At 35.8% G+C, this 16,770-nt stretch overlaps 1 protein-coding gene across 1 annotated transcript in view; it reads left to right on the top strand.

Annotated features, from left to right (window-relative positions):
* The window catches only part of brinp1 (bone morphogenetic protein/retinoic acid inducible neural-specific 1), a 159,372-nt gene that overhangs the window by 124,531 nt on the left and 18,071 nt on the right, over positions 1 to 16,770 (top strand). Inside the window, exon 6 of the mRNA XM_073839914.1 lies at positions 7,156 to 7,392. Coding sequence (XP_073696015.1) covers positions 7,156 to 7,392 — 237 coding nt within the window. The remainder of the gene's footprint in view (positions 1 to 7,155; positions 7,393 to 16,770) is intronic.

Genomic DNA, 16,770 nt, shown 5'->3' with positions numbered 1-16,770 from the left:
CTCTAAGCATCCACAGGCGCTCATTAGTATTTTTACACCTGATTGCTCATCACACACTATATTTGTCTCCTACGAGGACTGGTTTTCACTTCAGCTGAATGAAGTGAGATTTTGCAATCATCCTGCAGTGTTTACAAGGTTTTACCAGATTTTTTTTTTCATTGGTAAGTGTGAAAATTAAGGGGGTGGGGGGGTTCAGTAAAATGACAAGAGTGATAGAGGCCAATCTCATAATCAAGTGTAACTTACTAATGAAACATGAAGCTTACTAAAAAACATGTCCAGGACATACTTTGCACAAAAAAGTCTATTCAGTTTTCTTGTGTGTGTGTGTGTGTGTGTGTGTGTGTGTGTGATATATATATATATATATATATATAGTCACAGGGAAGGTCAGAGACGTGCGGATCCATTAGCAGCATTTATTAGATAACACAAAACAAACAAACAAACACAAAGGGGCAGGCAGAAATCGTCGTCAAAAAACAGGCAGAAAGGTCGGGGCTGGCAGCGAGAATCAAACACGGGAGGGAGTCCAGGAATCAAACACATGGGAAAACAAACACGGAGGAAAAATAAGACTTCGCAGAGTGGCTGTGTGTGTGAGAAGCTTAAATGCAGTCAGTGTGATGAGGAACAGATGTGTGCAGCAATCAGTGCAGTGGGTCACGAGGAGCAGGTGTGAGCAGTGATTGGTGCAGTGGCTTGTGGGGGATGAAGTCCAAGATGAGTAGTGCAAGAGTTTGTGATGACAGGACAATGGAGACTCAAATGGTGACAGAGCCCCCCCCCCAAGGAGCGGCTTCCAGACGCTCTAACCACATGATGAAACCGGAGGGTGGTGGAGCGGAGGCGGAACGGGGAGGGATGGAGGGCCAGGTCCATGTGGGGGTAATGGAGCTATGGACTGAGGCGGGACCGGCAGAGGGAGAAGCCATGGTGGAGGAAGGGTTGGCTCCTCCATGGGGCCGACCGACGGAGGTGGAGCCGGTGGAGCCCGAGGCAGAACCGGAGAGTCGATGGTCCTGGGCAACACAGAGGATCCGGAGGGCCAAGGTGGAACCCAAGGCTCTGGCGACCAAGGCGGAGATGGAGGTCCGGAGGTACGCGGCGGAGCCGGAGCGACAGAGGACTGAGGCTGTGCCCGCAGGAGGGAGGAGGTCCACAGAGCCGGTAGGACGGAGTGACGAGGCGCAGCCGGAGGAGTAGAGTCCAGAGGCGAAGGTGGGGTGACGACTGACCAGGGCGGAGCCGGAGGGACGATGGAGCCCGGTGGAGCTGGTGGACCGACGGCCGACAGCGGAGACGAGGGAGCAGAGAGCCGGGGTGGAGCCGCAGGGTCGGAGGGCCGAGGCGGAGTCCAGGACTCTGAGGCTGGAGGCGATGGTGAGGGATCCTCTAGCCAGGGCACCGATGGAGACTGGCAGTCCCACGGCAAGTCCTCTGCACCACAGGTGGGTTGAGGGTGAGCAGAGGGACTGTCAGGAGACAGAGGTGGTGGGACTGGAGCAGTAGGGAGGGTGGGAGGGAAACTCAACAGTCCATAAATGGCCTCCGTGGCCTGAACCGGGCAGACAGGAATCTCAGGACGACTGGACAGAACCAGCGGAGGCTCTGGAAGGCTGGGCGGAACCAGCGGAGGCTCTGGAAGGCTGGGCGGAACCAGCGGAGGCTCTGGAAAGCCAGGCGGGACCAGCGGAGGCTCTGGAAGGCCGGGCGGGACCAGCGGAGACTCTGGAAAGGCGGCCATCTTGCGAACAGACTCTAGAAGGGAGGCCATCTTGTGTGAAGACTCTGGAAAGGCGGCCATCTTGTGAACTGACTCAGAAAGGGCGGCCATCTTGTGAACAGGTTGGCAGACATCTTATGCTGTGGCTCTGAGCTGGAACTTACTGTGGGAAGATGGTCCTCCTCCACAATTCCCACAGTAAAAGGAGAGCCACACAACAAAAGAGCAAGATCCATATAATATTGCAAAGTCCAGCCAGGTTCAAACATTGGCATGAGGGAAGCCAATGGCTCTAAGAGTCCTCCACGGAAGAAAATCATCAGGCATCCCTCATCCATAGTTGACTGATTAGCCAATTCAAGAAAGTCCCTTGCATACTCCTCAACAGACCGCTCACCTTGTTTTAGACGCATGATCTGTACTGTTGGATGCGTGCTGGAACCGGATGACATCATACTAGCTGCTGGATCCTTGTAGCGGCGAAGTCTTCTGTCACAGGGAAGGTCAGAGACGTGCGGATCCATTAGCAGCATTTATTAGATAACACAAAACAAACAAACACAAAGGGGCAGGCAGAAATCGTCGTCAAAAAACAGGCAGAAAGGTCGGGGCTGGCAGCGAGAATCAAACACGGGAGGGAGTCCAGGAATCAAACACACGGAAAAACAAACACGGGAAGAAACGCTCAGAATTACGACCATGAGGAACAATAAGACTTCGCAGAGTAGCTGTGTGTGTGAGAAGCTTAAATGCAGTCAGTGTGATGAGGAACAGATGTGTGCAGCAATCAGTGCAGTGGGTCACGAGGAGCAGGTGTGAGCAGTGATTGGTGTAGTGGCTTGTGGGGGATGAAGTCCAAGATGAGTAGTGCAAGAGTTTGTGATGACAGGACAATGGAGACTCAAATGGTGACATATATACAGAAGATAAATTACTTAAATCATAAAATAAACAAACAAATAAATATACAAATAAATCAGGAAATAGTTTGCAAATTTATTATGCCTGAAGGTGCGTTTTATTTAGCAATGAAAATAATTTCACAGAATATGTTTATTTATTTATGCACATTTTATTCTTTAGGCCTTAAAGTGAAAAGTATTTTATTTTATTTTTTTTACCAAAATATTCAAACACACTCTTAAAAATAAAGGTGCTTCATGATGCCATAGAAGAACGTTTTTGTCTAAATGGTTCCATAAAGAACCTTTAACATCTGAAGAACCTTTCTGTTTCACAAAAGGTTCTTTGTGGTGAAAGAAGGTTCTTCAGATTATAAAAAAGGTAAGAAAGAGATGGTTCTTTAAAGAACCTTTGACTGAATGGTTCTTTATGGAACCAAACATGCTTCTTCTATGGCATCGCTTGAATAACCTTTTAATGTACCTTTATTTTTAAGAGTGTTGGCTCATTGAAAGAAATACCAAATTTAAACATGAATGAAACTTCAGATAGAACTGTTTGATAAAATGACAGTAGGACGAGAAAGAGATTAAGGATGAAAGAAAAGTGCAGGAATCCCTCTCTAGACGCTGCAGTGTTTCAGTAATGGAGATGGGGAGTGTGTGTGTGTGTGTGTGTGTGTGTGTGTGTGTGTGTGTGTGTGTGTGTGTTGTGTTGGGGCTGTTATTGTGAACCCAGGGCTGTTGGCACCGCCAGTGTCGTTGAGCTGCACCCATCCATGAACCCACCATCTGGATTCTCCCACAAATCACATTAAAGTTGCAGGAGCAGGAATACATCAAGCTAAATGAATATTGGCTCAGGGCTCCACAGTCAGTCTGATGGAGAGAGAGACAGTCGAGCCGCTGTGATGATCAGTCCTGGACTCTGATGGCAGCTCATGTCTGTCACACTGACTGTTCGGCAATGCTGCGACTCAGAGTTGCTGGGAATCCGACCAGCCAATACAAGCCCGCCCACTTCTGGGTAAATGACAAACAGATATGTAAACAAGATTTTTACATTTTCTGCATTGGCCCATGCAGACCTGCCATGATGCTAGAATGCTGCTATAGGCTTAGTAATGCCGTAACATTGCTAGGTGTTTTCCAGCATGTTGTTGGTCATTTCTGGGTTGTCATTTACAGTCAAAAGTCTTTACAATGTCTTTTTTCAACTATTTTTCAACATACATGCTGCTGTTGTGAATAAGAAGTATACTTTTAAAAATAGAACTTCTTAAAGATACATGTTAAAATAATATACTTTTGATCTGATTTTAGTAGTAATTTAGTCATTTTATTTTAAATGCATTTAGTTGAACTTTAGAGTGCTTTTGACCCACTAAAGTACTTTTTATATAAAAATCCATTATTACTTCTATTGTGTTTTGAAATATGGTTACATTACTTCTGAATGTACTGACAATACAATAAACTAAAATATACTTGTATGCCATTTATATTAAATGTGCATGTTGTGTATTTAAATATATGTGTAATTACACATGTATAATGAAATTGCAGTTTAGTACATTTTAGACTATGGTTAAAATTATAATCAAGTACATGTGTTTACATGTGCTTTAGTATGTTAGTCAACACATCAAAATAACACATATATACAAATATACTTTAAAGTAAAACTTTTAACCTGAGATTGATGCAAAATTCACTTCATCAAAAAGTAAGGTAAGAAAGTCATACAAGTGTCTCTCTTTAAGTGCACTTAAGGTATTTTAATTCAAAAATATTATATTCAAGCACAGGTTTTCAAAAATGTACTTATAACATTTAAAGTACACTAACAGGACACATTCAGCATAATCAAGTGCACTTCTTTTTCACAAGAGTGATAACAGGTTACAGCCCACAACTCTTGAACAAGACAATTTGACACATCATTCATGTCTGTAGCATAAAAAGAGCTGTGACATACATAGGGTCAGAGGTTTGTTTAAATGCATCAACATTAACAAACATGATGAACATTAATAAACAGCAGTAAGCGTATTATAAATATTGCTTCTGCTGTAAGTAGCAGATGAATTTATATGTCAAAATGGACTTTAAAAAGTACTTCGCTTAGTGTGAGATCTGTAGTTTGTATAACATTTAATAATGTTTCTTCTGCAGCTGATGAACTGTGCATATTTATTCATTTATTTTAGTTATTGCTTGTTTGTTTAGTTAGTTGGTTGGTTTGTGTGTGGGTGTGTGTGTAAAGGCAAATAAAGGCAATCACTAAGAGAATCGTACAATGCTTCACATAGCAAATGTGTAATTACTATGAAGCAATTATCTGCATGCACGCTGCACATTTCCTTCCATTAGAAATGGATATGCTGTATTATATCAGGGCTAGCTTCCATTACCATGTTTTATGTCGATGCTTGAGGTATGATTTATTATTTATTTAAAAGAATGATACCGTCTCTGCCACGAAAGCCCCCATGTAACTCAATAGCCATTTCTATAGGGCTTTTTGATTTATTTTTGAATCATGTGGGATATATTGCGTCTCTTGATGTGCTGTAGTTATGTTGCATGACGAATATGGGAAAATGTTTTGTCCTTCAGGAATGTCTAGTGTATTTCCCTCACTGTCATTTACAGACAAAGCCATCAACAAACAAGATTGTTGCATTTGATGAAGCAAATAAAGATTTTGCCTCAATGTGTGAGCTGACATTATAGAGTATGCCACTCACTTTGAAAAACCAAACAGAAACACACCTCAGTCCACATTCTCACTGCATGGTGTAGTTATAATGCAGTTAGAATGCAACTATCAATATATGTGGGCAAAAATGGTCCTGCATGAGTTTATTTTTTTTATTTTTTTTTCTGTCTTACATTTAGATCATATTATACAATTAATCAATATCACATGAGCAAGAGTACTGTTTTTCTGTGGATGCCATAATAAACAATACATTGACATTTTAAGTAAAATGTTAGTCTTTATTTATTTTGTCGATAAAAATTTCCAAATGACACTACAGCAGTTTTGCATCTCTGAGCAACACATGGCAGTGCTTCATAACTGAATAAAATGATGTTTTGCATGAATCACTTTGAATGATTCGTTGCTTGAATGCATCAGCCCCTTAAATTCTCATTTCATGTCATGATTAAATTGTAGCATTATTTATGTGATTGTAAATGCATTCAAGCCACCTCTGTGTCTATATAAATACAGCACATCTAAATGCTTGTTTGTCACTTATGCAGTGCAGAGATGGATGTTGTTGACAGGCTACTGTTTTTATTTGATTCTTTACAGCTGTATTGTGTTTTATTATTCTGAATTGATTGATTACATGTAAGCATTTGACATAAAAATATGTATTCAACTAATAAGGTTCTAAAAAATGTCAGTAAAAACGGTAACAAAGTTGTAAATGTCACCTCACAAGTTATTATCTGTTGCTGCTTTGAATCAACAAATGCACAGCATAAGAGCTTCAGTAATCATTTGACATGACATGCCTAAACCAGACAAGAAAGATTATTGTTATCGATAAAATCACAGAAAATATAGTCTTTTTTTTTTTTTTTTTTTTTTTTTTTTCTCGAGAGATATCGCCAGGGTTTTCTTGAGTGGTTTATAGTTTGGCATTCACTACAACCTGCCACAATGAAACTTTAAAATTGCAACTGAAATATGATTACTATTGTATAAATCGTATTTTCATTTATTCACTTACTCACTCATTCATTCATAATTAAATAAATAAGACAGAATACACATAATTTAAAAAAAAAAAGTAAACTAAATTTGGGGGAAAAGATACAATGGATTTCACAAGGCCCAAGGAGTTTTGTGTGGTTGCTTACAGGCTGCAAGGGTCTCTGTGATGATTTGGTACATAATTCAAAGAATCATTCACAGTTGATTATGTGGTGTAGTGTTGCTATTGCATTTAACACAAGCATGCATTTAGACCCCACTCAAGCACACACACACACACGCACGTACGTACGCACGCATGCGCGCACGCACGCATGCACGCACGCACGCACACACACACACACACACACACACACACACACAGCGAAGGATATTATGACAGCCCTGGTAAATAAGCCGAAGCCGATCACGACAGAATACATCAATCACTCCTCCGTTTTATTCCATTATGTAAAGTCCTCCCACTCCGAGGGGACAGTTCAAAGTCAAGTGGACCTCTGGCAAAACTTTCACAACAAACTCGCTGCTCTATGACAGCATGATTCACTGTCACTGTCAGCTGTGTATTCTGAGCTCATTTACTGCAGCTGGACTGTAAACGCTCTACATGCGAGGGTCCATATCAAGAGCTTGTATCCAGAGCGGCCCGATGCACCGCTTAATGTGAAATCAAGAAAGTTCTGTCGTCGGCTATCTGCAGCACTTTCTACCTGTTGCTCGCTGATGTGAAATCAATAATGTCTTTGGATCTCTGTAATGACTTTAACATTGATTCGCTTTCCCGTTTTCAGGTTTGCAGGTCATTTTCCCCGAGTACCTGCAGGAGAAGTTTGTCCAGTCGGCACTCAGCTACATCATGTGCAACGGAGAGGGAGAATACGTCTGCCAGAACAGTCAGTGCATCTGTCAGTGTGCCGACGAGTTTCCACAATGCAACTGTCCCACTACTGACCTCCAGATCATGGAGAACACGCTCATCGGCATGGCGGAGACTTGGGAAGCGTCTTACAATGACTTTGAGAACTCAGGTAACATGGCCATTTCTATAACACCAAAAAGAAGAACACTTTGCAGAATTTGTAAAGCCAGGATACAAACTGCATTCATATAGCAATATCACACTCGTAGACATAAGATATGGCTGTATATCGGCACTTATATTGGCAAAACGTCACTTTAGAGCTAGTAACAAAGGATTGTTGAGTTGCTTCATTGAAAACGTATTGTATTATTTTAATAAAAGCTCACTGTATTATGTAGAGTATTATGAGAGGGAGATGTACTGATCGAGTGTGATTACCTGCATCTGATACAACATTCATTCTTCAGATCAGTCTCGTATTTACAATTAACATTAGTTTGAATATCTGCTGAGGAAAGCATTATCTTTGTTATAATGTTAATATCCTTTCATCTTTGATTTTGTTGTTCACTGTGTCAAGCTGTTGTTGAAACTAAAAATAACTTATGTTTATAGCGTTAACTTTTCAGTGTAAAAGTCTTTACTGCTGAAAAAACAGTATCTTGTAGCAGTATCTAATGGCGGAAAAGTGTAACTAAAATCATCATCACGAACACTCACCTTTTTTTCAATACTAAACACTATTATTGGATATTATTTATATAATGTATTATTTATATAAAATATTATTTATCAAATATTTAATAAACAACAACAGCCATTATGAAAGTTGCTAGGAAATTCAGTCAAATGTACAAAGGCAGCGCTCTGATATACAGCTTTGAATTTACATAAACATGAGATTCTCTGGAACAAATAATAGATTAATGAGACCAACGACTACCATTAGATTTGCCCATAAATAATTATATTTCATGTGTAACCACTACAGAGACATCAGAGCCAGTGATAAATTCCAGTAGATCTGGCTCTTGAGAGGGTTCATAAGCGCAGAATTTGCACTGCAGATGTGGCACAGAAGCTTCACCTGAAGCGGGATTTAGATGCATATACACATACTGTTTAATGCAGCTCAGATATGTTATAAAAGCATTTACACTGCAGTTACAACTGCATAAATAATTTTAGGAAATGAATGTGTTAAAATATGATATATTGAATATAGAACTTTGGAAATTTTACTTTAAAGATGAAACTAAAACCACCAGTAAGTGGCGACAAGTCACTGTCTCAATGAGTGAGTCACTGTATCATTCACTCAACCATTTTGTTCACAATGACTGATTCATTAAGCAAGTCAATTGCTGGTTTTGAAAGTGCATACTAGTATACTACTCTGGCTATTCATGCCAGTGAAAGATATTCTAACAATAGTAAGGATATTTTATTAGTATGCAGTTTTAAATTTAGCAACTGTAACCCACCCAATAAACGGACAAGGTAAAACTGGACTGCCTGACCATAAACCGAATGGATAGTCACTCTTAGTAAAACCAAAAAGGAAAAAAACCTTATTCATTGCTATCTATCATTTTTTGGTGAAACCCCTAGTGGTAAATTGAGTCTGCTCACAGAACGCCAACACAATCATCTGACAGCATTACCCAGCAAGTTCGCTTGTCAGGTCTGTCAGCAAGTCTGGTCTAGAGCCAATTTTACAATCCATTGTCAAATATGACAGTTTTACCACGGCACACATCATGACTAATAAGTAGACGTTGCGACAGTGAGCATCGAGTCAGGTGTTGTAATCCCATTCGCGGATCGATTCCCACAACGCTCCCACCGCCTCACACTTCCACGGCTGTGCTAATTGGGCTAAGTGACGTTTGAAGTCATCTGCATTGATTTTGCTTGAATTAAACAGAAGACGTCTGTTTGCTCATTCAATAGAGGAGCTGCTCTCGGCTCTTCTCTAGGCAGATATTCAGCAGTCATTATACGGCAGCTGTCTTTATAAGCATTATATTTGCCTTTTCACACGTTTTTGCTGAGGGAAAGTCATTTTATTATTTGCATTCTGTAAAACGATTCAAAAAATGTAAGGAAGTTTGGTCCATGTTGACAAATAATGCACCAATTATCCAGTTAACTTAGAAAAATCAAGTTTTTAATATATGTAGATTATTATTTATTTAACTAATGCACTTTCAAAATAAACCATTTTAAATTTTGGGGTTAGTAAGACTTTTTAGTGTTTTTGAAATAAAACTGGCTGAGGCTGATTAAAAATACAATAACAACAGTAATATTGTTAAATAATATTACAATTTTAAATAACTGTTTTCCATATGAAGATATTGTAAAATTTAATTTATTCCTGTGATCAAATCTGAATTTCATTTTTGATTATTACCAATGTTGAAAACAGTTATGCTACCTCACCTTTTTCTGGATTCTTTAATGAATAGATAGTTCAAAAGAACAGAATTTACAAAAAAAAAAAAAAAGTATTAATGTCTTAAAAAAAAAGAAATGGTAATCAAATAAACATAGGCCTACTAAAGCAAATTAAATCAAGTTATTATAATTGGGTAACAAACAGCTGCATATTTAAGCAAGAAAACTTACTGAATCTAGGCTGTCTTTCTCCAGTTCAGCAAGAAAGTGTAAGCTTTAAATGTAATTAATCAGCTGGTTATATGCTGAGTGTGTTGTTGATTTCTGTGAGCTGCCTTGTACTGAAAATTATGCATAGGACTTGCATGCTAACTTCTCTCTTTGAGCCAATCTGCAATAAAGCAAGCATGAATAATTCAGCGCCCCACAATGCTTTCTCTGGGAGAAGAGGCGCTTCTTGCGGTTTATTGTAACAGTCAATTTCACCCCACTGCCTGAACTCAAATCGCACGCCACGGGCGAAAGCTCTGCTCCATTCCTGCTCCCAAAAGATGGATTCGCAGAAAGGCTGTGCAGTTTTATGAATGAATCTTATATTCCTACCATCTATTTATCTGATATCAGAGCCTCACTGTATTGCAAACATGACAATATGTGTATTCCGTTTAGATTTTGTGCCTGTTTAAGGGAAAGAGCAAAAAAAAAAAAAAAAATGCAAATATATTTATATTAAATATTATACAGCAGTGGATGCAGGAAACATCTTCTCATGTTAGTGTATGATTCACATTTTATTTTATTTTATTTTATTTCATTTTTTTATTATTTATTTATTTATTTATTTTATTTTATTTTATTTTATTTTATTTTATTTTATTTTATTTTATTTTATTTTATTTTATTTTTTGTGCTCAAAACTCTTACTGGCCTTTTATTACTGCAGTCACTTTGTTTTTCACTTTGTTGACTAAAACTGTATTATTTACTAATGTCAAACTGATTTTTTCGTTCTTATATATTTAAATAAGTTCTGACTGTTACGTTAAAGGCGGATTGTCATGTTTCTGGTCTGTTAATGGCACGTCTATAGTACCTGCCTGGGTAAATTGCAATTCTGAAGGAACACAATCTCAGGCATCATTAGTCCACTAAATGGAGTAATGGACAGTATGCTGGCTATGAGGAACTCAAAAGGACTTCTCCATGCATTAATAACTGTATAACTGCATACAGTTAAAACCAAAAATGATGGTTGTAAAATCATTGGTCCTTGATGTAGAACATCACTTAGATAGTGACCTTCGGGTAGTTAGAGACTAGACATAGAGAGAAAAAGAAAGAAAAGGAAAAGAAAGGGAATTTTTTTGGAAGTTAAACTAAATTCAGATGAGAAATAACTAGCTGAAATTAAAAAAAGCATTTGAATTTTCAGAAAATGTTAAATTTTGTTTTACTTTTAATTTCTTGCATTTTGATTTTATATTACTTTTAAAGTTTAAGTTGTTTTTTGTCTTTTGTCTTTTTAAAGCAATGTGTTTGTAGTATTTATTTATTAATCTATTTATATATGTATGTATGTACGTATGTATTTATATTTTAGTTATTTTAATACATTATGGTAAACAAAAGTTAAATTAGAAATATTGCTTTGGCAACTACCTTAAATAAAATTCCCTTTGTTTTGGTTTTGTATTTTATTTTGAGTTAATATTCAGTTAAGTTTACTTTATTTCAAGTAACTAATGTTTTTTTTTTTTTTCTATCTCTCTTTTGAGTTGTAGTTAACTATAATAAACCTAAATACAAGCATTTATTTATTTTTCTGAGGCAGAACACTGTGAATAAAGGAAAAAAAAAGGTTTGTGTAACTTTTGTACTACGCTTAACCCCGGTTTAACATTTTCTGTCTTGAAAGTTCAGTTAATAACATTCACCTGATCACAACTATTATATAACATTGCAGAATGATTGTAGAAAGGTTCTCTGAATTTCGTCGACCTTAAAGGGTTGTCCTGCAAAGATCGCATTTAACGCAGCTCACACGCCGACAGACATTTTTCACCTCGCTGATCAAATATTTCTGAACAAAAAACATAAAGCAGAAATAGGTTACTCCCCAAGGTGATTGCTCAATATCCACCTTATGAGCACGCTAGCTTATATATTATTAACAGGTAATAAAAGGTCCAAATAAAACCAGACACTGCGATATATTTATATAGAGCAGAGGACACTCAAATTGAGTCTGTGAACCTCAAGGTCGCAGCAATATTCCTCTGGACCGGCCCGAGGAGAAAACGCTCGAGCACCAAATGGTGCATGAACAGATGAATCTTCTGAAATGTCAAGCTTATCAATTAGGGTGGTGATAATTGCTTGAATGTGTTAATAAAGTCTTAATTTAATGCCAATAAGTTCTTAAATCATCACCCAACCCATCATGAGGCGTGACTGAATATGATTGTCACCGTTTTGTCAGATATGAACTGTTAGCTTGTCTGGATAATTCCAGTCATAACTGGGTAGAAATTTAAGAAGACTCTGGGATTTTTTAGGGCAAACATTTAGTGTTTCAATCGTTAAGAGTAGTTACATAGCCAAAAAGCCAGAAGCTCCTGTCATGACTTGTGAAAACTCCTGAAACTTCTATATTGTGAAAATTACTAACAAAATTGTAAATTATAAAACACTTTTTCTGCCAAATATATACGCTACCGATATAAAGTATGTAACTATTTTTTTTTTTGTTAAATATGTGACCCTGGACCACAAAACCAGCCGTAAGTAGCATGGGTATATTTGTAGCAATATCCAACAATACATTGTATGAATCAAAATTATCACATTTTCTTTTATGCCAAAAATAATTAGGATATTAAGTAAAGATCATGTTCCAAGAATATATTTTGTAAATTTCCTACTGCAAATATATATAAAAAAAAGAAAAAAAAAAAAAAAAAAAAACATGCATTGCTAAGAACTTAATTTGGACCACTTTAAAGTTGATTTTCTTAATATTTAGATTTTTTTTTTTTTTTTTGCACCTATCCTAACAAACCATATATCAATGGAAATCTCAAAAAAAAAAAAAAAAAGACCTTATGACTGGTTTTGTGGTCCAGGGTCACATATTGTATTGTATTGTATTGTATTGTATTGTATTGTATTTTATTTTATTTATTTTATTTTATTTTATTTTATTTTATTTTATTTTATTTTATTTTATTTTATTTTATTTTATTTTATTTTATTATTTTTTTTATTTTTATTTTATTATTTTATTTATTTTATTTTATTTTATTTATGTCTGCTTAACATATATATTTAACATGTATATAACATGTATATATTTATATATCAAACTATATTTTGAAATTGTTATATATTTATAAATTATACAGGATGCATTCATTTGATCTAAAGTGATCTAAAGACATGTGTAATGTTACAAAATATGTCTGTTTAAAAAATGTTGTTCTTTTGAACTGTTTATTCATCAAAGAATATTTTGTTTCTAAAAAAAAACGGTTTTAAGAAAAAATAACATAAATCATTCACTGTTAGACATTTCAAAGGGTTTTTACAGTAACTTACTGGCAACAACAGTACCCAACTGTATTTCAGTTTACAGTAAGGTACTGTAGTAATGTACTGCCATATATTATTGTAATTCATTGTTTTGTATATAGATTTAGTTAAATTTTATAATTTTTTATATAGAATTAATTGTATAGTTACTACTGATATTCAATTCAAACAGACACAATTATTCCAAAATATCACATTCTTTATTTAAACATTGCATATATAACACTGAAACACAGAAAAAAAAATATTCCAATGCTGGAACACTGCATCTTCACTCTTTCTCCCATCAAATGGCATTACAGGTGCTGCTCCAAAACGTAGGTCACCTTTGCTCACCGTCCACTTTGTTACACAGAGAAATTTGTTACCTGAAAGAAAAAAAAAAACAAAAAAGAAATTACACATTTGTAAAAGACAAAACCCCATATGGAATACACAAACCTCTCAAAATCATAGTGAAGTTATCGTACCATGAATTATTAGTCCCAGCGTGGCTGACCTGCTTTTGTCCTCTGTGATGCTTCATTTGAGTTGCCTTTAAACACACACAAAATGCAGTAAATATTAAATTCAATTTAAAAAAAGGCAGCTGGTCATAAACCTTTTGTTTAACCTAGTTAACATACGATTTTGTATTCTCAACTATAGGCTATGCTGAACATTAAATAACACCTGAACAAAATTTCACATTAGCTAACTTACTGTTAATATAAGATTATGCTTTGCGCGTTAAACTAATTTTATTTAGTAATTTAATAAGCTGACAGCGTCGTTTGTTAATTGAAAGTAGCCTACAGCGCAGTTTATCGTGGTAAAGTTTATGGGTAACACTTTATAATAACTATCCGTTATAACTAGTTAATAGATCATTAATAAACTGTTAGTTAATGGGTAATAAATGACTTGTTAAATAACAGTTAATAGTTTGTTAATGATTTATAACTATCTGTTATAACTAGTTAATAGACCATTAATAAACTGTTAGTTAATGAGTTATAAATGACTTGTCAAATAACAGTTTATAGTTTGCTAATTATTTATAACTGTGCCTTATAGATAGCCAATAGATAACTTACAAGCTGTTAGTTAACAAGTTATAAATGACTTGTTAACTGTATTTTAATGATTTATAACTATACCTAATAAAATATTAATAGATCATGAACAAGCTGTTAGTAAATTACTTACTAAAGACTTGTTAAGTATCAGTTAATAGTTTATATATGTTATTGGGACGTTATTCTAAAGTTGCAACTATTCTTAATTTATTAACTGTTAGTAAATGAGGAATAGTTGCAACTTTAGAATAACGTCCCACTAACATACATAAGCTAATAACTAACACCAAAGAAACTCCACCGATGAAATGTTGAACATTGTGTTTCATGAATAGAAACACACATACTGAGCCATCATATGGCAGAACAGTAGTATACAACAGAATACAAACCCATGAGGTTTGGGCACTTTTTTGTGCTAAACATGAAAACAAAATAAATAAAAATCTAGCCATTGGTATTATTGACATGAACATGTTTTATCACACCTTGGACCCTCTATACTGAGTGAACCAGCAGTGATGTGCAAAATACTGAGATAAATCCAGGTACTTCTTTGGTAAAATACAGTACACAGAAAAGCCTATGGGTGGAACAAGGTTGAGGTACAAAAATTTTATATTTTAAATATCACATCAAAGTTCTGTAGCTTGAACTTGTTCCATCCATTTGCTGTTCTACAAAGTTTCACTGGTATTAGTAGATGGTAAAACTATGAACAACTGATCTGTAAAGTGTGAGTTAATATATTAGTTAAGTGTTAGTTATTAGCTTATGTATGTTAGTGGGACGTTATTCTAAAGTTGCAGCTATTCCTCATTTACTAACAATTAATAAATGAAGAATAGTTGCAACTTTAGAATAACGTCCCAATAACATATATAACTATTAACTGATACTTAACAAGTCTTTAGTAAGTAATTTACTAACAGCTTGTTCATGATCTATTACTAATTTATTAGGTATAGTTATAAATCATTAAAATACAGTTAACAAGTCATTTATAACTTGTTAACGAACAGTTTGTAAGTTATCTATGGGCTATCTATAAGGCACAGTTATAAATATATAACAAACTATTAACTGTTATTTAACAAGTCATTTATAACTAATTAACTAACAGTTTATTGATGATTTATTAACTAGTTATAACGGATAGTTATTATAAAGTGTTACCAGTTTATGTACCATAATGTTGACGAGTAAATGTTACTAGGTTAAACTGTTGGGCAAAAATCTGACAAACCACACACAAACAGACATAAAAATAACAATTATATATATATATATATATATATATATATATATATATATATATATATATATATATATTACCTTGCTTGCTTGTAAGGTGCGTCAATACACCGCGCAGATGCTCTCCGGAACTCTCCCGCTCTCGGGTTCCATCCCCGGGCGCTGCCTCGCTGGTTCCGTGTCCTCAGACGCGAGCGGCGCGACGCGACAAAAGACAGTATAGAAACCATTATAATCCGTGAAACTATCCACATCAGATGCAGGACAGTAAACTGATGCCCCAGTATATTTCTGAAGTTCAGTAGTACTCTAAATACGCTGTTCCACTCGCACTGTTTCTGAAACGAAGGATAAACTCCTGTGGACGCAAAATCCTGTCAGTCAAAATGTAAAAGAAATGAGGAAAAGAATTATCTCAATGGAGTGGCGCCAAAGAGGTCGTTACCACAAATACAGTAGTATACCTCAATTTTTAAAAATACAGTTAGTCTCTGTATGTGGTGTTTGACGTCATAGAAAATTCCCATGATGCAAAGGGAATTACAGTTATTTACTTTAAAGGGAATTTGCTGTTTTATACTGGGTGATATACAGTAAAAAACTGTAGAAATTACAGAAATGTCTAACAGTGTTATTAGTAGTAAGCACCAATAATAATTAAGCATTAAATTATGTGACAGTGAAGACTGGAATATACTGGACTGGATGATGCTGAAAAGTAAGCCTTGATTAGAATAAGCAATTACATTTTACAAAATATAAAGCAGTTTTTTTTTTTTAAGTTGTAATTATATTTCACAATATTACTGTATTCACTGTATTTTTAATCATATAAATGCAGCCTTTGTGTGCATAAGATGACACAATAAGACAACCATTACAACATTGTATACAGTATACATTATATACAGTCAATTTAGTTTTGTTTTAATTAAACCCCACACCGAGCTGATTATAAGTCAGTGGACACAGACACGTTCCACAATGGGAGAAATCGAAACGTTCATTAACATGCCTGAAGGAATGAAACTCCTGCTTTACATTTAACAAGGCAGTGAATCACGTGTTTACAATAGAACACACATTCGCATGAGCTTCTTTGTGTATCTGAGCTGAAGAAGCACAATTGATGATACCATTATTTCTGTCTTCTATTCAAGAAGATGAAGCTGAATTTGCATACCTAGAAACAACTGCTCGATAGCATTTGTCTGAGTGATTTTTTTTATTTAGTTAGTTTTAAT

This window comes from Garra rufa, chromosome 5 (genome assembly GCF_049309525.1).
Source record: "Garra rufa chromosome 5, GarRuf1.0, whole genome shotgun sequence".
NCBI classification, from domain to species: domain Eukaryota; kingdom Metazoa; phylum Chordata; class Actinopteri; order Cypriniformes; family Cyprinidae; genus Garra; species Garra rufa.
Note: the sequence above shows the minus strand (reverse complement) of the source record. Positions and strands in the feature narration are given on the sequence as shown.